We start from the raw sequence: 26,506 nt of genomic DNA on the forward strand, positions 1-26,506 counted from the left end.
CTGCCGCCGGCGCCTCACCCGGCTGCACCCCGCTGCCGTGGCCGGCGGAGCGGGCGGCGGCAGCACCTGAGCCCGGGCGGCAGGGCAGGGCCGGGCCGGGCCGGGCCGCCGCCGCCGCCGCCGCCTTCGCAGCGTCTGCGCCCTCCAGGATGAGCCCGCGCTCCGTCCTGCGCTCGCTGCCGCTGCTCATCCTCGCCGCCTTCTCGGCCAACGCCAGCAACTGGCTGTGAGTACGCGCTGCGGGCCGGCGGGGAGGCGGCAGGTGCGGCGGCCTCGGCTAGCCTTACCTGGCCGGCGCGCGGAGCAGCTCCGCCGGCCGGAGATCGGAGGGCGGGGGGGGAGGGAGGGAGCGCGGCACTCTGTGCGCGCTCAGAGGTCCCCTGCGCGGCCCTTTCCGCCGCTCTCGCGGCCGGGGGACGGCCGGGCGCGCGATTCTGCTGAATGCGCGGCGCTTCTCCGCGGAACGGGGGTCTGGCTTCAGCGGGGAGACCCGAGGGAAGGGGCGCCGGGGGCCCTCCGGAAGGGCTGTATTCACACGCCGCCGTTCACCAGCGTAGGCTTGCCTAGCAGGGCGAGCGGGGCCAACGGGGATGCCCGTCGCTTAGGCGTTGGGGGACCGCCGGCGTCAAGTCGGAAGTCGGGGATCGGGGCCGCGGGGAGGGTGGCCCACCCGGCCGAGCCGTCGTTGAGCTTTCGGCGGATGCCACCTTCGAGAAGGCGAAAGTCGGGTGCGAACAGGCGGAGGGCTGTTTGGGTTCCCACGTTACTGCCGCGGCTGAGTGTTGATCCACCTTATCTCCTGAGTCCTGTTTAAAGGCGCTTATATTGTAATCCAAACGCGCTGAGTAAACCTTTTCTCCCGGGCAATCAACCCACTTTAGCAAGTTATCGTCCGCTGTATTATATGATTGCTGCTGTTGCCTGATAAGAGTTTAAACGAGGTTCTGCTTCGAAGCCAATCGGGTTTTCTGAAATGCGTGGCTTTGATTCCCCCCCCCCCTTCCTTTTTTTCCCTGGGAATGAGAGCCGGGAGGAAGATGCCAATGCAGCCTTCCCAGGCCCTGAGGCTGCTGGTGACCGAGGCCTCTGACTCGAAGGCTCGGGGCCCACCTGCTCTGCTTCCCGCTTTGTGGATATTATGCCCAATAAACAGATCATAATTCTGCAACCCGCCCAGCTTCCCACCCGGCTGGCTTTCGAGAGCTGCGGGGAATAAAATTGTCAGAGCAGAGCTAGCCGCTTCTTTGCTCTTTTTAACTGGCGACTGTCACGGTCAAACGGTGACGTTGGCCTTCGGTTGCTCTGGCCTCTTGCAAGACGGTATATAAATAAGGCAATTATGACTTTAAACGGAAGGGGAAACCAGATTGCGTTAAGGACCTCTTTGGACAGTCCGCGAGGGAGGCCCCGAATGATAACAAGCTGATGCTGGTTACTTGTTGCTCACAAGTCAGTTTGGGTCAATTCATCTACTCATCCTTCTAAACAGTTTCTTCCCCCTTTTGGCTGCAAGCCTTGTTGAGGGGAGTAGCTTTAAATTTTCCTTCGTGCTAATCTTTCCCTGGGATGCCCGCAAGAACCGACTTCCTTTTGTGTGCGTGGGGCTGTCACCCATCGCAACCTGTCTGCTGTGTTAATCCAAGCGGGTGATGGATTCTCACTTAGTTAGTCCTTACTCCATCACAGTTCCTAGGACACACTTTTGCAGCGATGAGACCAGAAGTTTCCATTGTGGTTCCCCTGCTCAGCTGAAGAATGGCTTTGGGGAGGGAGGGATTCAAAGCATATTTAGCTATCAGGCAGTCTTGCAAAGCTGCATGATTTCTCTTGCGCCAGACACGCTCGTTGTGCAGGAGTCCGTTCCATTTTCATGGAAAAAGCAACGTTTCTGGGGCTTACGCTTGGGAATAAGCAGGCAGAAGTCTCGGGAATTCACAGAAGTCCAGATGACACAGAGATAAGCGTCGCAGGGATCAGGAAGAGGTGGCTGGGCTGGAAACCTGCTTAGCTACTACTTGCTTCTCAGCACTGGCCCAATGCAAAGAAAATAGTATTAATCGCTTTGATCTCCAGACAAGTTTCTGACTTGGAAAATGGGCAGGTTTATAGGATTCAGCTGCCTTAGCTTGTGTAATCTGTGGTTGATCATTTTTGTTTTCTTGGGGCAAATAATGTCTTGCGGGGGTGTTGGTTGCTCTGAGGCTCAGAAGTAATAGGGAAGCTAAAAACTGTAGCTTCCAAGTGAATTTTGCCTTCTCTTTCTAGATGTCTCCTTACAGATAGCAAATAGCAACGACGATGCTTATACAAAGGGGACAGACTTCCCTGACGTCTCTGCGTAGTTTTTGTGGCGGTCTGCCGGAAGCGGCAGGCCACTGTCTTTTCTGGGGATGCGTCTAGCCGACAGCCCTGGGATCCCTGAAACGCCCCCCGACCTCTAACCAGGCAGGCTCTGCTTAGCTTCTCAAGGTCACCTGGGGGTCCGTGCCAGTTTATTGTTTCCAAGGATTTTGACTCGGTTGCCTCGAGTTTGGGTGTGGGTGATGCCACGGTGGGGTTTAAATCGTGGGCTGGGACAGCCTTAAGGCACGGCTCCTCCTTGGAGCCCACATCCAGCCTCGGGGTGCGCGCCCCAAGTTGCCCCTTCTCCCACCAGCCCAAAGCCGCCTCTCTGCGGCTTTTCTCTCGGCCGAATTCCGCAAATGGGACTGACTTTCCAAATCGGTATTTGAAACTTTGCAGGGCGAAAAGCAGCAGTGTGTGTGCGTGTGAAACCCCGAGAGCAGAGGAAGGATTAAATACCCCCTCCCTATAGGTCTCTGCCCCAATCCCCCACCCTGAAAGTCTTCATTCGCCTATGTTGGCCCCGACCTGGGTGAGTTTCCATCGGGCGCTAGATGGCACAGCACTGTGCCCGGTGGGTATATTGAGAACGCTCTTACCAAACACTGCCGGCGCCATCAGGGTTGGACCCCTTGACAGCTAACCAAGAGGGGCGCAGCAGTGCCAGTTGTCCATTTCACTGAATTCCAATTTGTTCACGTGCCAGCCCAGCGAGGGAGTGGCGCCATTCAGTTCACAGCCTAAAACGAGCGACGGCAAATATCATGGGTTCCATAGTATTTCCACATTTCTGCCGCTGCCTTTGGGTGTGTCCAAACAGTGGGCCTGGTGGCCAGGCCCAGTTTCTGCCCCCCCCCCCCACGTTCCCTGCAGATGCATTTATTTATTTTTTATTTAGCTTCCCCAACGGGGCCGACGCAGCCCTCGGAACAAAAACGGGCATGCTTTTAGGGAAGGTAGTGTCTTTCCTAGAAATAAAACGAGATGATGCAGAACTCGAACCCCAAAGGACAAGGGGATTAGTTCTGTTCCTCCTGCAAAGGGCGGGGTGGGGGAATGATTGGGTGGCCGTCTGCAAATGCTGAGAAGGCCGTCATGCCTGCCAGCGAGCAAATCTGTGGCGTGAGCTGACAGATTAAAATTACGTGGGGGGAAAAAATGACTCAACATTAGGATGGACATCTTTGATAGGTTAGAATCGGAATTATGGAGTTGGAAGGGAGCCCAAGCATCATCTAGACCAGTGTTTCTCACCCTCGGCAACTTGAAGATGTGTGGACTTCAACTCCCAGAATTCTGGGAGTTGAAGTCCACACATCTTCAAGTTGCCGAGGGTGAGAAACATCTTTTCCAACCTTCTGCAATGCATGCTAGAACAGGAGGCCTGTTCTAAGGACCCAGCGCCTGTGAACATCAGAACAGGGTGCCCCAGAAGTGGTGGCCTCTGTTTCATTACAGGTTTTTTAGCCCTGCTTGGAGATGCTAAAAGCAGGTTTTCTGGGCTACAGAAGACAAGACTGAAGGGCCTTTGAGGGAGCCTTCTGCTTCTGCGATGGGGGGGGAGGCTCTTGAGATGCTGTGATGCTGTTGAGGCGCAGTGCTGAGTGGGCGGTTCAATGGTAACTCCGTAATGGCGGCCGAGTGCAATGCGCTCAAAGGATACTAAGAGTGATGGTTTGTTTTGCATCGTTCCAGGGTGCTGTGCAATCTGTTTGGCTTCGCTGACTGCGAGACGTGCAAATCCAGTTAACTGGGGCTCACTTTGCACAACCTAAGTGAACGCAAACCACAACGTGGCACGCTCTGTGAATTCAGACATGCCTCTTTGTTCTGGAGATTGGGGAAGAACGGCAAGAGATCTCTGCCCAGAGTCCAGTTTTGACTTTGCTGGAGGCACGTAAGGAGAGGTGGGAAGGATGCCTTTCAACAATGTTGTAGCTGCGTCACAGACCCTACATAGGTGGACAAGATGAATGCCACGGACCCAGTAGCTTTAGGATTCGGTTGGCAGCCGAATATTGGAAGATTAAATCTGCCTCTCTCCGGCTCAGCCTGTTCCATCTGGGGAGAAGTAAGGCTACCTTTTTTTTTTTTTAATCTGTTCAATCATGTCCGATTCCCAGAGACTGCCTGGACAAGCCCCTGCAGTTTTCTTAGCAAGGTTTTTCAGAAGTGGTTGGCCATTGCCTGCTTCCGAGGGCTGAGAGAGAGTGGCTGGCCCAAGGGCACCCAGCTGGCTTCGTGCCCAAGGCAGGACTAGAACTCACAGTTTCCCATTTCCAGCCTGATGCCTTAACCACGACACCAAAGTGGCTCTCATTAGACTATCCTGTAAGAGCCACTCAAATCTAGAAGACCACAAGTATTGTAGCGTCCTGGGTATTGTTCCTGCCGTGTAGTGGTGATCTAGGGCTTTGCAGCCCTTGTAGAAAATAGCGGAAAGTTTTGCACAGAGCTTTGGGGCAAATGAGCATCTGCCATCTCTAACCTTTGGTGGGTGCTTTGCATGTTAGGCAAACCCATAAGCCACAGTGGCAGAGTTCACCCATCACATATATTCCAATATACGGCCAGACCACAGACCAGTGTTTCTCAACCTCGGCAACGTTAAGATGTGTGGACTTCAACTCCCAGAATTCCCCAGCCAGCATTGCTGGCTGGGGAATTCTGGGAGTTGAAGTCCACACATCTTAACGTTGCCGAGGTTGAGAAACACTGCCATAGACAGTGGAGTCTTTTGTATGATTGAGTTGTCCTCCTCATGCAGAAATAAGGGAAGTGTGTCACAGCGATGGGCTGAGATCCTTGCTCCCCAGGAAGAAGATTAGGGTGAGGATGATAAGGGCTCTGCCTTTGGGGGAGAGCCCACTGCCAATATTGGGGAAAGACGGTGCCACTTTTTGGAAGAACAAGACGAGTCGCATATCCACTTAATCACCCACTAGTGTTTTAATGCTGAAAACCGGCTCATAAATCGCAAAGCTGCATTTAAGAATCTCAAAGGCCAATATCTTAATCTCCACAGCTTCAGGGCACAGGGGGGCATTGGCCCTTGCCTGCAGCATGCCACTTCACTGCCATTGATAAACTGGGCTCCCCGCCCCCCCCCCCCACTCTTGTTTTTATCGATTTTGACACCGGCCAAGTTTGGAGGCCGCCTTGATTTTTCTTCCCCCGCGTCAACAAGTGCGATTAACAGTATCATAAAAATGACGGCAAGGCAAATATTTGCAGCTTTAGATTAGCCCCGGATGTGGAGCTGGTCTGGGGAAGCCGGGGCCAGCCTCCCTGGCCCAGCTGTCCTTCGATGTTGGTCTGACGGCCACCCCAAGTCGAGCTTCCCCAAAGTGGGGGTGTATGAATGATCTGGGGCCGCCTTTTGAGCTTGTCCTTGGGGCAGGGGGTGGAGAAGGGGCTGGGGAAAGAAATGCTTATTTATCAGCCGGGAGAGATCCAGCCATGGCGAGTCTTTTGCCTATTCCTCTTAGCCAGACAGACTTGTAGAGTTACAGCTGCGCGCAGAGGGGAGAGGTGGACCAGAAAGGGAATGGCCGCATCATTAAGAAAAACCTTTGGTTGCAAAGAGGGGTCACCCCGTCTGGCGGAAAATGCGGTCCCGGGGACCGTGCACAAAACAGAAAATTGGAAATCTATACCGAGCTGGTATGTTGTTCTGGAAACTTGGCACCTGCAAAACAGTTCCAAACTTTGGGATTAAAAACCAGGGTGGGTGGGTGGGCGAAATAAATGAGAGAAAGATGGGGAAGGCAAGTGGGGGGGAACGGTGACTTTCAAGACGCAGCCGTGCTGAGTTAGGGTCTTTGGAGGTGTGGCAGGAGGGGGCCTTGCACACCAGATGGAGTGAACACAGAACTGTTGCGACTCGCTCTGGATGAGAATGTGAGAAAATTCAAGTCCTGGCACCCCAAGATCTCGGGAGGAGGGAGCTAGAAGGATGCTTTATGGGGTGGGGTTACTGACACGTTACACTTCGGTCCTACGGCCTGCATTGCTGCGTTCCCCAGAAAGGATAGCCTGGATCTGAGATCAAAGCAGATTGCTGGCTTGGCAGAGAATCCCCATCCGCTGTTGAAGCTGCAGGCTTCAAAGCAGCATCAAGCTCCTAGTCCCTGTGATGCCCTTGGAGGCCGTGGCTCGCCTTCACAGCCTGTATGCTTCGTTTTCACTGCACTTTGTTGTACAAGTCATAGAGGGCAGGTTTAACGCACCACAGGCCACATCCTCAAGCCCGTGAAAGTACTCGAGGTACCCTGCGGCGGCGGCGTCCTCAGAATCAAAACCCGCAGATGCCATTTTTAAAAAACCAGTCCTGAATTCCTTAGAGGAGAAGCGATGATGAATGCAAGTGGCTGCTTTCCTAGTTGCGTATTGTGCAAAAAGCAGCTGCTTGTGTGGAAACACGACGCCTTCGCTGTTATTACGGGATTTGAACTGATGCAGCCAACTTGTCTGGAATCATCCCCTGGGCTGAACGCTGTTTGTTCCAACTTCCAGTGGTTTCTGAGGTCTTCAGCCCATTCCTGCCATTCTCCCGCCTGCAATCGCTTCGCCTCGAGATGTCGGGGTCCAGCGTCGGACCAGGTTGGGGATCTGGAAGGCGGCCGAACGAGACACTCGGCGGCGGCTTTGCCAGATCGGGCCCGTACGGGACGGCACATTTTCCTGGTCACCATTTTGTTGGTCTGACCTCGAGGAGACGAGTAGCTGAGAGAGGGCAGTGCAGGGAAACGAGATGGTTTTCGAGAGAGATCAAATGCTTGGCTGAGTTCCATGGTAGAATGTGTCTTGTCCTGTAGCACTTTTTTTGGGGGGGGGGGAGCTTTTTTGGCTTGGCTGACAGTTTCTTCGGGTGGTGTGTTGCAACCCAGCCTGGGAGGGGGGCGCAGGGAGTCCGTGGCAGGGTGCGTGCGCGCATGGTCTTCGGCCTGCGTGCCCAGGTGTGGGAGCCATTCTGCACAGCCTTACCCTGGTGAAGAAAGCGTTCCCTACCTCCTCTAGGCAGTTGGTGGAGATGAACTCCCCCCCCCAAAACCTGCCCGGATTAGCGGTTAAGCTCTCCCAAAGCATTTCACAATAACACAAGAGGGTGTTTGGTTTTATTCTTCTCCCCCCCCCCCCATGTGCTTTCTTCCCTCTTTCTCTCTTCCTCCCTCCCAAATGCCTTTGCTAGCCTGTTGGAACTCATGCGCTTCAGTACTTGGAGAAATCAAACCGAGAGAGGAACCTTCTGCAGCCCAGTTGTATATTAACTGCAGCTGCATGTCGCCCCTCGATTTTTTCCTTTTTTAAAAAAAAAGAAAAAAGAAAGAAAACAGCCTGTAGAGGAAAGAGACTGCTGGGCAGAAGGTTGGGGAGATGCCTTTTTCCTCCTTGTAGTTTTTCTGTTCAAAATCACCTCTTCGGCCTCCCGGGTGGCTAGCAGGCGTTTGGGGAAGACGGCGCAGAGGGCCCTGGTAGCTGTTCAGCTTCCCTCGGCGTAAAAAAGTGAGTGGCATTTAAAGCCGAATCTGACAGTGTGGAAATAGGCCTGTTCTGGGAGAGAAAGAGGCAAAAGGGTGTTTTCTTTCTCTAAAGTGGTAGAGGAAGTTGTCCGGGATGCTCGGCCATGTTGAAATGAAATCACGCACTCGGAAAGTACCTTCTTGTCTGCACAGAGCTCGGCGGGGCAAACGTTGATGAGAACCGGGCATTGTAATGGGTTTCTTCCCCCGTTGCAAGCTGTAGAGGTATGGATGTTGGCCTATCAGAACAGCCCAGCTCACCCTGAAATGGTTTTCAGGTATTCAAGAGGAGGTGAGAAGAGATTTTGGGGCTGGGCAAATGGCACCCGCAGAGTATGTGCAGCGGACAAGCCATCAAGTAGGCCACAGTCAGACAACGATGCTAGCAAACCAGTCAAGGGAAGTTAACAAAAGGATCCAAGTGAGTTAGCGGCCAGCTGCAAGGAGATCGGCGCCCGTGATCTTAGCAAAAAGGTCAAGAGGTGTCATAGGATGCTCTCTTGCAGATTTTTTCGGAAAAGCGTCTCCAAGCCCATGGAAAAGTCCACGGGATTCTAGCATTTAGCTGCTCCTTTATAAAGAGGCAAACTTGAAGGCATTGACTAGGACATCTCCCACAATTAAAGACGGGTAGACACATTTGTATCGTGGGTGAAACTTGGTTTGTTTTAAACCTGGTTAGCGCTTTTGCGACCTAATCTGTGATGTGACCCCAGCCTTTGTTGTTCGTTTATGATTCAGCAAATAGGGGGAACCCAGATATCCTGGACATCATTTTGTTTTCAGTTTTTCTCAGTAAAGCAACTTCTGGACACCAAACAGAAATGAAGCAGTGGAAACTGTTTTGAGTACCAGGATGCCGACCTGCAATACGGATAAAATAATTCTAAATAAGAAGGAAATGTTCCCTCCCCAGTTTAACCACACAGCCCTATTATTTACCCCTAATGAAGACAGAGGCTAATTCTGTGCTCCCATCCACAGCTTTCTGGTATCTGGTGCTTCCCTACAAAGGATGTGTTTCGGTCGGAAGGAGACTTTTAGCCAAAGGCCTGTCCAAGTTGACCACAGATAACAAAGGCAGCTTTAGACCAGTGTTGTTCAACCTTGGCAACTTTCAGGTGTGTGGACTTCCACTCCCAGAATTCTGGGAGTGGAAGTCCACACACCTGCAAGTTGCCAAGGTTGAACAACACTGCCTTAGACTGAGGCTCACCACCAGCAACAGATTGGGCAGGCACACAAATTGCCATTCTCCCCACCGGAGGGAGATATCTTACATTTTTATCATTATTTCACCATGTGCATTGGTGTGAATAAATAGCATATGCACGTCTTTGGCAAAATGTCAGCGGGGCGCAAAGTGCTTTGAATTCAGAACTTTTGAAGGTGGTTAACGTGCCAAAATGGGCCGTCCTGGCAGAGCTTGGCCTCCTTCCAAGTCCAGAAACCCTTCTCGCACCCCCTGCCCAAAGTTGCCTCTTTGGTGCTATGCCAGCGGGCAACCCATCCGCAGGAATCCTTTCTATAGAACCGAGCCGCAGTACAGGAGCTGTTCAAAAGAAACCATGAGAACGGACCGCCAGCTTAGTCTTCAAATGGAAGAGATGATGATGATGATGATCAGAGAGGTGATTTTGGGGTGGGGCAAACTTGGTGTCTGAAGAATACGCCGATAACAAGAGAAATGGTGAGGCCGACAGACTGGCACAAAAATTAACTTGGGGAAGTTTAATTAGAATGAAGTAAGGAATGGGCATGCCCCTCTGGGCATGCATTCATTTTTCTCTTCTGATGCTCTAAAAAATTACAACACCACATTGCTTCTGCAGCGGCTCTGGAGGCCCCTGGTAAGATGGGGTGGGCACAGCCACAGGTTGCCCTATAGCTGGATTGTCTTTGAGTAGGAGGTCAAATGTTACTTTTGTCGTAAATTTAGTCACTTGCCTGGGGCCACCAAACCGACAACTATACAACAGCTTAACTGGAGTTAACAGCCACTTTCCCACCATTATCGTAAAACAATGATTTAATTCTTGCAGGACACCGTTTATTTATGCCACTGTACCGAGGCAAACATTCACTATTTTACTTAATATTTAAATGATAAGGATTGCATTGATACCGTCATCCCCTTCTCTTCACTTCTAACTCTGTTTCTTCATAGTCCCCTTTTTGTGGGGTTTTGCGGCAGCCTTGTGCGGCAAGGTATAAAAATGCCATGCAGGGCCCTAAACTAATATGCCCAGACTGGATGGAAATGGGAAAATGGCAGATCAAATCACAATTAATTAAAAGCCACAGAGCCCAGGAAGATTAGGGAGCGGAGAGAACAAGTGAGAACAAGTAAAACAAGTAAAAAACAGTTGAGGTCAATTCTGCAGCTACCAGGGACCGTTTCAAGTCAACCAAATGATCACTCACACCTTTACTAACATGTTTTAGAATAATATATCTTCTTTGTTCAGGGCTTCCTGCTCTAGACAACCCCTTCAAATGCTGCTTGGAAAACAACATCGGTCAACTAAATTTTCTCTGTCTCCAAAATGCAGACAGGGAAGGGAGCTGCTTCAGGCCATCTAAGGGCTTCATAACAGAGGCAGAATTCAAACTAATTGAGCCAACTTAATAGCCGCTTCCTCAGATTGCAACGGCTGGGGTGGTGTCTTAGGTGAAGTGACCACCATGCTTTGAACCAGCAGATGTACTTTATTTTGCTTTTATGACAGTCTTTGACCAGCCTTTACAACAAAAAAGCATGGTTAAATTCACCAGAAGAAGAAAACAATTACACGATAAAACAATATATCTAATTAAATTTTTTGCGTAATCGTATGGCTTGATAAAAAAATGTAGCCACCAGGAGTGTGTGGGACGAATCGACATCCCTTAATAGCAAGTAAATGTAGGATCTATTGGTGTGACCCACAAATTTAGAAATAATTGGAGAGATTGGCCTTTTGGCTAAGATGAAGTGTAGAACCAGCAGATCGAAAGTGATTCCAAAGCTGGAAAGGGACCTGGGAGGCCATCAAGTCACCCCCCTGCTCAAGGCAGGATCCAGAGCTAGTCCTGGCTAGAAGGCCATGTCAAGGAGACACCCTCAGATCCTTGGAGATTGACCCCAGGACCAAACACTTGTGGGTTTGCACGCTCCTCCTGGTGTGCAGCTGAAGTATCACCCCCTGTAAATCTGAGATTCCCTTCTTTCCCAATTTCACCCCCTCCGCACCCCTGAAAGGGCACTGCGGTATATCTGCTGAAGGAGAATGGGGTAACGGTACTGTTGTCACTGCTAAGGGGGATTCTGGGGAGCAGCTTATTTTCCCCCTGTTCAGATGGCGCAGGGAATGTCGGTGAAGCAAGAACAGAAGGTTGAGAAAAGACCTCTGGGCCTGGATACTGTCCGAGCAACCTAAGAATGAGAAAAACTTCGTTTCAGCTTCCAGCCTTGCTTATGAGGATGGAATGAGCTTGCAATGTGTCGGTGGCTGTTATTTTGCATGTTGTCTTTTTAAAAAAACGTGGCTGAGGAAGAGGTTTTATAATGCTTTGCCTCCTGCCCTGTTTGGTTGAGTGAACCATCTAGGGAGGAGAACCCACCAAATATTAAGGAAAGGAAATTTGAAATGGATTCTCTTTAGTTTACAACAGCAGCTCTTGGGCTTAGCTGGAGCAGGCATAGCTCCAGGGCAGGAAGGTGATGGTGGATAGCTGGTGGACATCGTCCTGGTCAGCGATTCTCCTGACCACTGACACATCCAGAGTCTGGACTTCAGTGGTGGTCTAGGAAAACTCAACCCGGCGTGTTTGGCAGGTGCACTCGGCTTGCAGAACGCCAGAATATTTTGTTTTCAGTTGGTTTGAAGGTTTATGAGTCACCTCTCACGCAAATGACCTCAAAATGATATGATGCAGTTCCTAAATTGGTAAGTCTCTGATGATTATCCCTTGTTATAGTTGTATGGATAAAATGCGCCCCTTTTCTGATTTACGTGGCTCTTAGCCTGACCGTCCCCCCATCCACACCTAGATTGTAAGCGCCGCGCAGCAGAAACACAGCCTCTGCTTACATCAGGCCTCTGCGCACCGTGAGTATAGAAGCTGCTACAGAAATAGAATTGCTGTTTATAAACCTGGATTTTTCCCTTTAATTCCCACACCGTCCTATTTTGAGAAAGGCCAGGGATTGATCAGCGTAAGAAAAGGAGAAAAAGATCAGAGCGGGTCGAGTGCCACAAAACAGGATTTTGTCCCTTGAGCCATCCTGCTGAGGAGCTGCTGGCTGTTATCGCTTGGTAATAAATAATCCGAGCGTGTCGAGGTTGCTTGGGACTCAAGCAGCATCTTGGGACAGTGCTCTCCATGTAAATCTTTCACAGTGTCCGAAGAGGGCAAAGAGGGCCCCAAGAACCCCCCAGGGGCCGCTCGGTGAGATGTTCCCGCTGCAAGACTTCGGTTAGGCGTTGAGTTATGTAGCCCAAAGGTTGGAGACGGCCATCGGGGCGAGAGATCCCGGCGGCAGCGGTCGCATTGGACAAGGGCCCGGGATCCAGTTCCTCCCACGAGGGTCAGACTGCTTGGCCGGCAGGATCAGCGGCCAAGTCTCAGCCTGACCTCCCTCCCAGGGTTGTGGTGGGGCAGAGCCTGCTATCTAGGCAGCTCTGAACTCCTTGGAGGAAAGTCAGGGTATTTTATTTTATTTTATTTACTTATTAAATGTAGCCACCACCCATCTCCCTGCAAAGGGGGGACTCTGGGCGGTTTACAACAAAAATTGGTGGTACTTGCCCAGAGGACCAAGAAAACATGACCTGGAGACCAGCCCTAAAACCAGAAGGGTTTATGCATCTGGTGGGCAGCAACCCCTGCAGCAAATTGCCCACCCCCTGGGACGCTCGGGGCAGGGTGGATCTGCCCCTCTGCGTTCAGTGAAAGGGCCCTTTTCTAAGGCTGGGAAATTTGCTGCGGCTGCTCCGGCAGGGGAAAACACTGGCCGAGTTTGGCGAGGCATCGGGCTTGGGTGTCTTTTGGGGTTCTCCCTTGGCCTGTGCCAAACCGGTGAAGTGGCAGGGGGTGGCTTTCCGTTCCTGCTGTTGTGTATGTTCTTGGCGGAAAAGGGAGGAGAATCTGTAACTCTGTGGTGCTGGGGGGGGGGGGGTAGATAGCGCCCAAGACATGTTGGGACTAGCATTCTTTCCAAATTGCCTCGAATGAATTCAGCCTAGAGGGGGCTCGCCGGCCCTGCTCTCAAAACAACACTGAAAGAAATCAGTGTCTCTCTCTCGGTGTGGGTGTGCAGTTCTGCTTCTCCCTCATCTTCCCTACCTGCTCCTACCTGCATAAAGACCACTTCTTTATCGATTGGCACACTTCACCTTTAGCTGGGCAGGTAAAAGGCAGGTGGGCACCAAGAGGCAGAAGCAAACTTCGGTGCTTCTCAAAGAAATATTCTTTGCGGGGGGTTGATTTGAGCTGCGGAGCAGCAAAGGGGGAGGCCCCATAGCCTACTCCCCACCCATTATTTCCATCTGCCAAATCCTTCCCCTCGGGCCATTTCCCTTCCCTCTGCACTGGCTGGGTCCAAACGACACGCTAAACTCAAGGATTGGACTGTCCGGCTTTGCACAATGCCCTAACCCACAAATTAATCCAACGGGCTGGGGCTGCGCAACACGCAAATCAAGCTGAGCTGGCAGGTTCTCAGCTGGGTGAGGACGTTGTATGAAAGGTGGCACAGGGCGAGTTGGCCGCATCTCTGTAGGGTTTCCAAAGCTACAGCTGGGAGGGGGGGAGAAAAAGGGAACTCTCTTATAAATATTAGCATATAATATACAGTTATCCCCTTGGCTCTCCCTAGGCTCTTTCGACAGAGACAGAGAACAGCTGCTCAAGGTCACTGGGGGCAACCCTAACCCCTTTTTTATTGAAACAGCGATTCAGAATTCATCAAGCAGCTCCACTTTTTGTCAAGGGCAACTCAGCTGTGGCGATCGGCCAAGTGATGCAGACTCCCACCCCCTCACTGTGCGGTGGCTTGCATCAGCCCAAGGATGTTCAGGCAACACTTGCTCTCTCTGTGCTCATCCAGGTAGGAAGGGGCATTCCGACGAAGGAATCTGGAGATAAATTGCTGTCTCCCTGCAGTCTTTATCTGCGAACTGGGCCAGCCTCTTTATTTCAATTCTCAGCACAACTAAGCACGATTCGGTTTTCCGTATCTGCTGGGCCGGAGCTGTGCGAACAGAGGAATTAAACTCTTTCACGGAGGATGGCTTGGTTATCAGCTTCCTGGCACCGGAGCGAAATCAAGTCACCTTGTGCAGGGGCATTAAACCTGAGAAGGTAGACAGGAAGTGGGCATCTTCCGAACCTAGGCCATTCTCAGAAGCAAGCTGCTGGTTCGCACTCTTTCCAACAACCACCGCAATCCTATTTGCAATATTATTCCACTGTCCTTTCCAGAACCTGCGGGGCCCTGCGTTGTTCGTTCCTTCTCTAGAAAGAGGCAAATCAGAACCAAGCAAGTGGAGGTCAAAATGTTCCTCGTGAAATGGATAGCGCGAATGCTAGCAAAGATCCCTTTCTAGTCCCATTAGCTGTCTTTCAAACCTTGCGCTCTCCAGATGTGTTGAAACACACCCAAGGATGATGGCAGCTGTGGTCGAATACAACTGGGGGGGGGGTAGGTTGAGGAAGGTTCTTTCTTCCTCCTCCTCCATCGGTGGGAAGTTCTCTTGCTTTTGGGAAGCTGTTGTTTTATTTACCCAGAATACCCCAGATGCCAAACCTTTAGTTGACCAAAAACTGGTACCCCCAACGTGTGTGTAAACAGTGGGAGTAAACAGAATAGAAAGTACAGGTAGTCCTCGCTTAACAACCATTAGTTTAGTGACAGTTCAGACTTACAACAGTGCTGAAAAAACCAACTTATGACCAGTCCTCGCACTTACAACCATTGCGGCATTCCCCCCCCCATGGTCATGTGATCGCCATTTGGGCATTTGGCAACCTGTTCACATTTACAACCATTGCAGTGCCCTGCGGTCACATGATCTCCATTTTTTACCTTCCCAGCCAGCTTCTGGAGAGCAAAATCAATGGGGAACTGTGTGATTCACTTAATGACCATGTGGTTTACTTAATGACCACAGTGATTCGCTTAACTGCCACAAAAAAGGTCATAAAATCGGGTTGGATTTACTTAATGACCACTTCGCTTAGCAGCTGAAATTCCAGTCCCAATAATATATTACAGGCAGTCCCCGCTTAATGACCAATTATGGTCATTAAGCGAGGACTGCCTGTAATATATTATTGTGGCACGCTAGTAATTTATATAAATTACTTGGTTTACATCATGGCACCACATGCCGTGCAAACCACATTGAGACCACGTCCGTGGGACGCCTCGAGACCAGTCCACCTATCTAGAAGCTATTCTGAACAGGATGCCCTGGAAACGGGGGCAGCCGTTCTTTTCCATGGAACTTTGCTGAGCCGCAAGACTGGACATCTGGGAACAGCGTTTCTTGAGCCTGCTGCTCCGATCGGCTGACACCAGGCTTTATCATTGAAATAACATGTTAATCTTCATTTTTATCCTCCCCGAACAGTAATAAGCATTTGTTTGGGAAAGCTCTTATCTGGAGCATCTGTTTGGAAGGGTTTGAAAGAGGGACTGCGGAGCTCCAGTTCCTCCTCCACTTTGAATTTCAGATGCTCCCGTCGCCTGGAAAAATCTGCGAAACATCCTGGGGTTTTGACCGCTTGCCTTCTTCCCCTGCCAAGTGGCAGCCTCCCATGCTCCACCAAGGGGAGGTGGGCTGTCCTGGCTCCTGCCCTGGGGACCATCTGGCTCACCCTGGCCAAGGGTGCGTGCGTGGCGACTGTTAGGATCCCTCACAGAGGGGCCAGCCTGCCTTAGGATGGCTTGGGGATGGCACAGGGACGCTTCAGAAAACCCCGTCCCTTCCTAAAAGGCCTGACAATCCAAAAGTACTTAATTCAGAGTTCATTTGGTAGAACACGTCCTTTGGACTCTGGACATCTGCAGCTAAGGGAAGAAAGAACCTGCTTTCGGAATAGATCAGGCCGGGTGGACCAATTTGCGCGACGGCTTCATCCAGAGGTGGCTGGACGTTTTCATAAAACCAATCTCTTTCTTTACTTGACTTCCCTCCTGCTTTTCTGCTCTGACCAGAGCTTCCTCCAGCCTTTAAGTAGGACACACCGAAACATCTCTTTAGCCCCAGGTGGGCCAAACTACATCTTGTCCGTGTTGGCATTGTTTGCCGTGAGCTGGACATCCTGCAGCTGGGGAGGCGACTGCGGTCCGATAATGGGTTTCTTTCTCACCAAGCGCTGGGGGTTTGAATTCTGAGCAATGCAAGGCAGGGCCTAGCGGACCACTGCTTTGCGGTGCCGGCTCTGGGAACATGTGAAGCCGACCACGTCTTCTTCTGAGCGGCTTTTTAAAATTAAAACAAGCGAGGGGAGCAGAGGACCGAGAGGCTGGTGGGGAACCTTCTCCGTTAATCGTCCTGACCCTTGCGACGGTCTGTGCCCTCTTCATCCTTTGACAAAAGATCTTTGGCCCAGGCCCGTCCTTGTGTTTTCGCGCGGCCGTAAAACAAGGTCCTTGCTGGGTTCTTTTCCCCCGCTCTTCCCTTTCAGAGGGTGGAGGTGAGGCAGGGACCTGGAGCTTGCCGAGATCCTGGGGAGCCAGAGCAGGACGTGCTGGTCCCCAGCAGGCTTTCAGTCCCTCCTTGCAGCTGCAGTTTCCAGTGGCGGCAAGTCCTGACCCCGGGCAGGAGCAGCAGCCAGGAAAAGCTCAGCCTGGACTTCAGGAGGGAAGTGGTTTTGAGGGAGCCTCTGGTGATCCGAACACTGCCCAGGCTGAGGGAGGTTTCTGGCAGCCGGTGTCCTCGTTCTGCTGATTTTGGCTGCTTCCCGACTGCTCTGGCTTCTCCTAATGGCCCTTGGATACAGTGAGACTCCTCAGACCTGACAGGACAGGCCCTATCCATCTCCATTTTGGGGAGACAAAGGACAGCTGTTGAGCTGGGAAAGCAACAGGCTCCGGGGCAGGGCTGTGGGGAAGGGGGGGATACCTGGAGTGGGGGAACGGCACCCTGAAACAGGGCGGCTTGGACTGGCATGTGCCGGGAAGACCCAGGGTTTATGGAAGCATTATGTGAACAAGCAGACCGTGTTTTTGGCACTCCCACTGCGGCTGAAGGTTTGAGGAGAGAAGGCAGGGCCCTCAGCCAGTTACGCACCCCTGGCACGCGAAAGGAGCCCTAAGATCCAGATTAGCTTCTGCTTGTAGCCAGGGCTTCGTCACAGGGAGTCTTCTGCTGCCTGCTGGGCACCAGAGAAAAGCGCCTGCTTTTTGAAAGGGCACGGCAGGAACCCAAAGCCTGGCGTGGGTGACATGGCATCGGTATGCTTCCTTCGCAAAGCAGGTACTAACACTCAGATCACGGGTCCCTGATACTGACCTTGCCTGGCACGCAGGAGACCCCAAATTCGATTCCCAGGGCCGCCAACGAACTGAGAAACTTTCGGCCCAATATCCTGGAAGCCCATTCCTGGACAGCTCAGGGCCAGACATCTATCTTTCTAAAACTTGAACAAGACAAGCAGCTACCGTGTGACCCAAAGGGAAAAGCTTAGGGCTCCTTTCGCGCGCCAGGGGTGCATAACCGGCTGAGGGCCCTGCCTTCTCTCCTCAAACCTTCAGCCACAGTGGGAGTGCCAAAAAGTCAGTTCCTTGCAGGAAGGAGACCTAGAGCCGCCCTGCCAGTCAATCGACAGCCTCCATCACTTGGCTGCGCCCACAAATCGCCCAAGCCATCGCATGGGTGCTTTCCCTCTGGGATCCCGTACGTGGTGCCAGGGAGCAGACGGCACAAGCCAGAAGACTCACTGGTCATGGTGGGCGACTGCATCTGCCACCTACTTCACGGGGTTGCTGGGGAGGAGAAAATAAGGGACAGAGGGTGAGAAAGCCACTGAGCTCCAGGGTGGGGGAACGGTGAAAATAACCCGGCTGCCGGCAGCTTTTTAAGATCAAGAGGATTGCACGGTTTATTGTGAAGAGCTACTGTGTGTGCACGCCTGCAAAAGCACTTTTTATGACTACTCTGCAAGAGGCAGACAAACCTATCAAGTTTTCCTCGTTCTGCGCATTAGGAAGGACCAAGGGAAGCTGGGGTGACTACTAACTTTTGAGGGAGGGGGAGCGGGGATGTTTCGGGGAGGTGGACATTGCAATGCATTTTACCTGTTGCTTCTGCTTTGTTGTAATGAGCTCGGTTCGTTAAGCAGCTCAAAGCCAGACTTGGCAGTAGATCAGTGTTTCTCAACCTTGGCCGCTTGAAGGTGTGTGGACTTCAGCTCCCAGAATTCCCCAGCCAGCCATGGACATGCTGGCTGGGGAATTCTGGGAGTTGAGGTCCACACATCTTCAAGCAGCCAAGGTTGAGAAACACTGCATTAGATGCATCTTTGCATTTGCCATGCAGCGGCTGGTTGTATTTGGGTTTATAACGGCGGAGAGTACCGGGTAAGAGGGAGCCGGTCACTTCTGGATTAGAAACATTTTGAAGGAGCCCACAATTGTTCACAATGGAAGGAAATCCAACTGGCAGCTGAACTTTCACGTGCAAATCCTCTTTCCAAACAAAAAAAGCCCCAAACCTTTGGAGGCAGTTTTATGTTTTTGGGCCACCGCAGAAGTAACTGTTACATTCTCCTCCTGTGCCAGGTACAAATTGGATCGCCGTTATACATGTGGGTGTAGTTAATTAAAAAAAGACAATCCCGCATGCTACGCGCACCAACAAGCTGGGTCGAAGGAGCCCACAAGGATCTGGGCCTGCGAAGAATCAGCGCCCAGCCTCTTTCATCCTGCGTTCGGCTTCCCTCTTTCCCGGGACCCCCTCGCTCCCCAGGATGGAGGCCCTTCTCGTGCCAAGTGGGGTTTCCCTGCCTCTGAATGGGCGGCTTGGGCTTTCCTGCTCGGACTGGCTCTTTAACGTCGGGGGCCCGGGGCGGGTGGGGGCTTCCGCTGTGTCCCTCGCAGGTACTTGGCAAAGCTCTCCTCGGTGGGCAGCATCTCGGAGGAGGAGACCTGCGAGAAGCTGAAGGGCCTGACCCAGCGCCAAGTGCAGATGTGCAAGAGGAACCTGGAAGTCATGGACTCCGTGCGCCGGGGGGCCCAGCTGGCGATCGAGGACTGCCAGTTTCAGTTTCGCAACCGCCGATGGAACTGCTCCACCCTCGACAGCCTACCGGTGTTCGGCAAGGTGGTCACACAAGGTACCTCCTGGGAGAGGAGGCGGTGGAGGACGAGCAAGGCAGAGCGGGGGATTTCCAACCCGCCCAATTAAGGACCTTCCCCACCAAACAGGTGTAGGCGTCTAACGCCATCAGCCCAGTGTTTCTCAGCCGTAGCAACTTTAAGAGGGGTGGACTTCGACTCCCAGAATTCCCCAGCCAGCTTGAGAGACACTGCATTGAACAGCTCTCGACTTCCTTCTTTGCTTCCCCCTCTAGAATGGGTTTCCTTTACCAGCCAGCCTCCCTTTGAGCCTGCAATGAAATGTTGCAGCGCGGAGAACTGCCCTCCAGGCCTCTGCTCCGCCCCCAGGAACAGCCCGAGCTGGACAAGAACGTGGCCAGCGGCCGACGAGCGCGGATCGCTTTTTTTCCTGCTGTTGGCCCAGAGACCTCTTGGGGTTTGATGCTCAGATGCTTTTTGCAAGGGAGCCTCTTCGCCGCTGCACCTTACTGTCCCCAAACGGGAATTTGTAGCAGGACCAAAAAAAAAAAAAAAAAAACCACCAGGAAAAGAGCTGGGATTGGGTAGGACACTCCTCCCAAATCCTTGCTCCTTCTCCGTTTGTTGACGGCTGGATCTGCATCTTGCCTCTGTCTTAACCCCCCCCCATCCTTTCCAGCCCCCTCCACTTCTTATTCAACTTTCCCTTGCTTGTCTTCAGGGAGGGGAGGGGGGCGCTGAAGATTTGTGCCCTGGAAATACCAAAAATACCGGGGAATGAAGCTGTCTCTCTCTTGGGCAGCCGCAGAACAAGACCAGCTAGCATTAGCCTGTCATTAACCACAATTAATTCAAAGGTCGGGCAGTTGCTTCCCAGCTGGTCACAAGGTCCTGGTGCCAAAATTGCCCTAACTTGGGAGGGTTTTGCTTTTTTTAATCTCCTCGGTCGAATCCGATGGAGGGCACCTCTGTCCTCTTCCCTGCTGGATTTTGGGGGTGGGGGGGGACGAGGGAGTGAAGCAAAGGGCAGCAACGTCCTTCGAGACAGAAGCCTCTGTTATGCTCTAACCACCACGGGCAGGAACTGGATGTCGCAAGATTTAATTGGGAACCGCTAAACCAATATTCCTCTTTGGTTTGCACGGCCCTGCTCCGCCCCCCCCCTCACATGGTGGGGGGGCACACGGCCACCTCTATGGCGGCACTCCTGCTTCTCTGAAAACAGAGCAGGCCGGTAGGGGGAAGGTTACGAGCGAGACCAAGTGGGGACACATGCATTTTTTTTTAAATTATTCTGGGAAAACACGGCCCTTCTGCAAACTCAGAGCAGGCAGAAAGGCAGAAGAGAAGCTCTCGGATGCAGGTTGCTGTAACTGGGTTAACTCCACTTGCTACCGATGAGTTTGAAAAGCCTGCAAGCCAGGTTAGCTTTAGACCCGGCCCTGAAACTTGCAGACTGGGGGCGGAAGAGGGCAGGCTGAAAGGAAGACCCCGGAAGGACGTCTCCTGAACCCAAGGACCGAGTGCAAATGGGCTTCCTCGATTATTTGCTCTCTCTCGGGGTAAATCGTTGTGGTCCGTTTCTCCAAGGGGAAGAGAAATTCCCCGAGAGGTTTGGGGAGTGGGCCCTGCTAAAGACGGGGGGATGAGTAGCTTTCTGCTACCGGGGGCAAAGACAGCCTTGACAAAAGGGGCCAGGGTGTTTGCGCCCTCCGCAATTCACCAGCACTGCTGTCGTTTTGCGAGGATGAGAGAAGACAGGCATGGCGGCAGTCTCCGACCCGCTCCATTAGCTGACACGTCTCTGCTTGACTCATCCTGCTCCCAAGCCGCTCCCGATCAGGCCGATCTTCAAATGATCGACCACATCCAGGAATCTTTTTTTGGACCGAGCGCGAAACATTATTCTGAACAAGCCAGGCCAAGTGTAGTATGACGAGAGTCTTTAAGCAGGGTCATAGGTTCTGGCGCCCTCAAAAGCAGTTCAACGGGAGATGGGCACAATCCGTCCCTTGGCTTTAAAAAAAAAAAATAATAATAATAATGCCTGTCCTGAAGTAGACTAAAACACTCCTAAGGCTTCCCTGCAGCAAATCAAACGGGGATGGATCGAGACTGCAGAGTAATTTTTTTCCCTGCAGAAAAACAAATTTTCCGATCTAGCTGGCACAGCCGCAAAGCCACAACTGTCGTGCGACCGCTGGTGTCTCTTTTTTGTTTCCGCCAGGCACGCGAGAAGCTGCCTTCGTGTATGCAATTTCCTCCGCTGGCGTCGCCTTCGCCGTGACGCGGGCGTGCAGCAGCGGGGAACTTGAGAAATGTGGCTGCGATCACACGGTCCACGGCGTCAGCCCTCAGGGTAAGCATCTCCCCGTGGAGCAACGGGCCTGCTACAGGGGCCAGATGGGTGTTTCTCAGCGCTGGCCCCTTTAAGCTGTCTGGACTTCGGCTCCCAGTTGAAGAGCCACCCATGGCTGGCTGGGGGATTCTGGGAGTTGACGTCCACATATCTTCAAGGGGCCGAGGTCGAGAAACACTGGCTGAGAGGGTGGGATCCCATCTAAGAAATCTCGGGAGCCGTTTTGCCCAACTTGAGCCGTGAGAAATGCCAGGATATACTTTCCTGAAAGGCACCATCTGGTGAGAGAAGATGACAGCAGGAGATGGCATTTCCTTCTGCTATCCTTTCTTGATGACACATCTCCTGCTTTCTTAGAACGTTCTGGGTATAATGGAGGGAGGGGGGGGGAGATTTTGGCGCTTTGCCAGGTCAAAACCGAAACGCAGGCTGACGTGTTAGTTTGGAATACACAAGAGAGCTGCTACTTATGTGGCCCGTTACTCCATCACACCAACAGATAATGCTCCTACATGCAGAAGATCAGACCCAGGGCTCTCTGTCCACCCCGGTCCCCTGGTTCTTCTGCTCCCTTACGTCCGCAAAATTCACCTTCTTAAATGTGCCAGTTCAAGAAGCTTGGATCCTGGGTGTCGAATGAGAAGCATGCCAGTCTAAGCTAGCAGGGGGTTGGGCGGCATGTGGTTTAGCACACTGTGGGAAACCAGCCCTTGTCATTGCACGTTGTGGGAACCAAGCCATCTCCTTACGCTGTTTGGGCACTTGATGCTCCGTGAGGACAGCAACCGGGGTTTGCTAACCAGGGTTAGCGTCTAGTGTATGGTGTGAGTGAGATCCTAACCCTCTGAAAAGTTGGCAAAACTCATGACTCTCCAGCATAATGGCAAGCCAGCCTCTACTAGAATATCTCACCCACCATCTTTGTGTGCACCAAAAACCTCCCCAAACCACCAACCAACCACACCCAACCATGACGACTGCTGCTGCCAAAACATGGCTGGCATGTTTGGCTTCTCCCAGATTCCCAAGGGATCGGTTCTGTTTCTGGGGCTTTCTGGAGACAGAGAGATCCTTGTCGCATCAAGGAAACTCAAGGAAGCATCTGGCACGAACTGAAGAGAGAGTGTCCCAAGGCGTCACAAATGTAATGCATTATCGCGTCTGCCATGTCCCCCCCCACCCCCCACGAAGGCCTAAAAGCCAGGAAAAAAATGATGGTGGTTCCTGGGAGGTGTAAGTAGATTAGAAACAAGCAACCTACCCCATAAATCCTGGGGGTTCCAGTCCAATTTTACAGGAAGGGCAATCACCAGATCACCCTTAACGCTGGAGTCACCAGGACCCTTAACGCTGGAGTCAGCCCTGCTCCTGACAATGGTGGAGCTCCACGCCAGCGATCTTTCCTCTTTCTGTCTCTAGGCTTCCAGTGGTCCGGCTGTTCTGACAACATCGCTTATGGCGTAGCTTTCTCCCAGTCATTTGTGGATGTGAGAGAGAGAAGCAAAGGGGCGTCTTCTAGCCGAGCCCTCATGAACCTCCATAATAATGAAGCCGGGAGAAAGGTAACAGCACTGCGCACTTTGCTATGTCTCCAGCAGCTACTTTCTAGACCCCTTTCTAGACTAGTATAATTGCCTTGTATCATGATCCAAGCTGGGAAAGGCCTGTCCAAATACTGAAAAGGCGATCGACTGGATAGACTGAGAACACTCGGCAATCTGCTGCAGGTCAGGCTGCAAATTGTGAGCGTTGAGCTCAGGTTGGGTAAGACTTACAAGGGAACAAGTTGCTTCCCGCTGGAGAGAAGCTGAGCCTAGGACCAAGAGGAAGCTGGAAAAAGTAACTATCCAACCAAGAGCCGGGGTAGGTAGACAATTCAGTTAACACCTCACAATGGTTCCTGTATAGTAGTCTTTCACAGGACCATGGACGTTAAAAGGTAGGGGAAACCGGTTCGTGCACAGTGAGGTCCAGACCGCAAGAATTTGGAAGATATGGTCCTCCAGATGTTGCTAAATGTCAGAGCCCGGTGTTCCTTATCTATGATGAGGAGCTGCTAGGAGCTACCAGCATTTGAAGGGCCACATATTTCTTACGCCTTATCAGCATGAAAGAATATAGTTTTCCTGGCTTTGTGGAAGATGCTTTTGTATTGGGATTCTTTGCTACAACCTGCATGATTATACATGCATTTGAAAAGGAACGGGGGCGTCAAGGTAGGCTATCCTTCAGCCTGAGGAGAACCTCAAACATCTACCTTGACTTTTCCAGGCCATTCTGAACCATATGCGGGTGGAGTGCAAGTGCCATGGAGTGTCGGGCTCCTGTGAGGTCAAGACATGCTGGAAAGCCATGCCTCCCTTCCGCAAAGTGGGCAACGTGCTGAAGGAGAAGTTTGACGGGGCCACCGAAGTCGAGCAGCGCAAGATTGGCTCCACCAGGGTGCTGGTCCCCAAGAATTCCCAGTTCAAGCCCCACACGGACGAGGACCTGGTGTACCTGGACTCCAGCCCTGATTTCTGTGACCATGACTTAAAGAACGGCGTCCTGGGCACCAGCGGGAGGCACTGCAACAAGACCTCCAAGGCCATCGACGGCTGCGAGCTGATGTGCTGCGGCCGCGGCTTCCACACGGACGAGGTGGAGATGGTGGAGCGGTGCAGCTGCAAGTTCCACTGGTGCTGCTTCGTCAAGTGTAAACAGTGCCACCGGGTGGTGGAAATGCACACATGTCGGTGACATGGGGGAAGCGAGCCAAGAGACCTCGTGGGACGGGGTCTTGGGATCCCCTACAGAAAATTGTGGCAAAGAATGAAACAGATCTCTTCTTTTTTTTTTTTTAAAAAAAAAAAGGAAGAAAGAAAGAAAGAAAGAAAGAAAGAAAGAAAGAAAGAAAGAAAGAAAGAAAGAAAGAAAGAAGAAAAATATTTAAAGTTGCAATAATGATTGTAATTTGGGGGAGAGAGGGGAAGATCATTGTTACCAATAGAATCTTTGTTGCTTATTGTCCACATTTCTCCGCAGGACAGCATGCGTTTGGCTTCATCTGTGGACTTCAAGGGTGCGCCAGGCACAAAACGCCCCTTCCAGCTTTTTGGAGCAAGCACTGACTACAGAAAGAAGGGGCTGTTTAAAAATAACGACTGAAACTCATTTGCACGTGGCACATCGCAAGTTTAGAAAATGGGAAATAGAGAGGACGATCCAGATGACAACTTATTTTATTCACTTTTCCAGAGTCCTCAACACACCGCATTGTAGGGCTATTCTCTTTGAACCTCAGTGCAAAATGGGGCAAGGTAACCACAGCGCAGAAATCTCTAGAGGAACAGACCTGACTTTGTCTTATTTCCCAGAAACTGTTTCTAACAACAAGGGCTTTAACCGAGCAATTCTGGATGTAGAATCCAGGTAGTCCTCGTTTAGCGACCACAATTGGGACCGGCAACTCGGTCACTAAGTAAAGCAGTTGCTAAGTGAAACCGCAACTGTGCTTATGATCTTACTTCAGCTCTCCTTTGCCTTACAGACCTGCGAAGGTCATAAATGCGAGGACTGGCCGCGAAGTTACTTCTTCATCACCATCATAACTGCGAATGGTCGCTAAACAAGGCAATCGCTAAACGAAGACTACCTGTAGTGTCCAAAAGTTCTGAAATCTGCTTTTTTTAAAAAGAAAAAAAAATGTATTATTTTTCTCTTTGCTGCAGGGGCTGGTCTTATCTGAAACACCAGCACTAAACAATTGGGACAGGCAGAGAGAGAGGAAGAAGCTGTCTTGCTTAGTTCCTAAGAATGGTAAAGCTCACTTTGGAGAAACCAGTAGAAACTTTTTTTCTCTTCCTGGTGAAATTTGGTGAAGGGGTCCCTCCAGTTTAGCTACCCCCAAATGCCTCATACTTCTAGATTTCAGTGCTAAAGTCAACTGCAATCTGATGTGAAATCATCATGGACAGAGAACACTCTGCACATGCTCCTGGGCACCCCCAACCCTGCTCCCAGATTTCGTCAGCAACAAGGGCTGATGCATCCAAGTGCCTTTTATATATGCAGAGTGCTTTTTCTCCAACAGGGGAGTTCTTTCTAACCACTTTATAAACACACAGCCCCTCTTACTGCCCTGACTCATAAGCCTGATGCAGCAACAGCCTATCTGCATTCTGTATGGCGGGCTCGCTTCCGGCGGTATAAATCAGCTCCTGCTTTGGGTTTTCCACTGCGGCGAGCATTTATTGCATACGGTTGCCATTTCTCAAGCCGTTCCCTGAGAAAGCCTGGAAAGCTGCGACGTTGTTTTGGAAAGAGGGCAAAGCAAGAGAGCAGCTGAATGCTCAGGTTCTGAAGCTTAGACAGCTCCCCGCTGCCCCCTGCCTTCTTGCTAGAGATCAGCCACAGGCAGATGGTCAGCGAAGCAACTGGCCTGGTGCCCTCCAGCCATGCTGGCTGGGGATGATGGGGACTGGGGCACAACGGCATTGCAGCTTTTAAGAACAGGGGAGCGGCCCTGTGCCCACTGACACCCCACCCTGCAGAGATACCCTACTTTTAATTTCGATGCCTGTAAGGAAACGGGGTGTTCTCCCTGGCTTCAGTGGCCCATCCAATCCTGAAGCTCTGCAAGGTCTCTTTCCTACATTGCTCAGACCTGCTTTGAAGGCCGTGTGACTTGGTGCTTTGTGGTTTTTCAACAGTTGAGGGCATGATAGGAGGCAGGCTTTCATTTCTCCCCCCGAAGCTCCGGTCCCTCAGCCGCGCTGCACAAACCCCATGACGGACGTCACGAAGAGGGAGGCAATTCAGTCTACCTATCAATTCTCACTTGGACGCAAGCAGAGGAAGAGGGCAGGAGAGCGTGCAACTAAGAAAGGCATTTCCCCCCCTTTCTGAGCGGCTGGTCACTGCAACTGCTTTGGCAATGCAGCGACAAGACAAAATATTTCCTCCCGTGCCCTGAATTTGGAATTTCCCAATCCGTGTTGCTTTGCCCATCCCTGG

General features: G+C 51.8%; 1 protein-coding gene across 1 annotated transcript; it reads left to right on the forward strand.

Annotated features, from left to right (window-relative positions):
* Window positions 1–24,345, forward strand: WNT4 (Wnt family member 4). The gene is made up of 5 exons (XM_063317471.1): window positions 1–226; window positions 18,955–19,190; window positions 21,380–21,511; window positions 22,931–23,073; window positions 23,783–24,345. The coding sequence occupies exons 1-5, from the start codon at window positions 150–152 to the stop codon at window positions 24,248–24,250; spliced, it is 1,056 nt and encodes a 351-aa protein (XP_063173541.1). The 5' UTR covers window positions 1–149; the 3' UTR covers window positions 24,251–24,345.
* The last annotated feature ends 2,161 nt before the right edge of the window (window positions 24,346–26,506 follow it).

The sequence above is a fragment of the Candoia aspera genome, chromosome 18 (genome assembly GCF_035149785.1).
Source record: "Candoia aspera isolate rCanAsp1 chromosome 18, rCanAsp1.hap2, whole genome shotgun sequence".
In the NCBI taxonomy this organism is placed as follows: domain Eukaryota; kingdom Metazoa; phylum Chordata; class Lepidosauria; order Squamata; family Boidae; genus Candoia; species Candoia aspera.

Excerpts from the sequence above, each read along its gene's own strand:
- WNT4 (XM_063317471.1), top strand. The coding sequence starts at position 150 with ATGAGCCCGCGCTCCGTCCTGCGCTCGCTGCCGCTGCTCATCCTCGCC. Across the intron at positions 21,512-22,930 it reads CCACGGCGTCAGCCCTCAGG|GCTTCCAGTGGTCCGGCTGT; the intron begins GTAAGCATCTCC and ends TTCTGTCTCTAG. Across the intron at positions 23,074-23,782 it reads ATAATGAAGCCGGGAGAAAG|GCCATTCTGAACCATATGCG; the intron begins GTAACAGCACTG and ends TGACTTTTCCAG.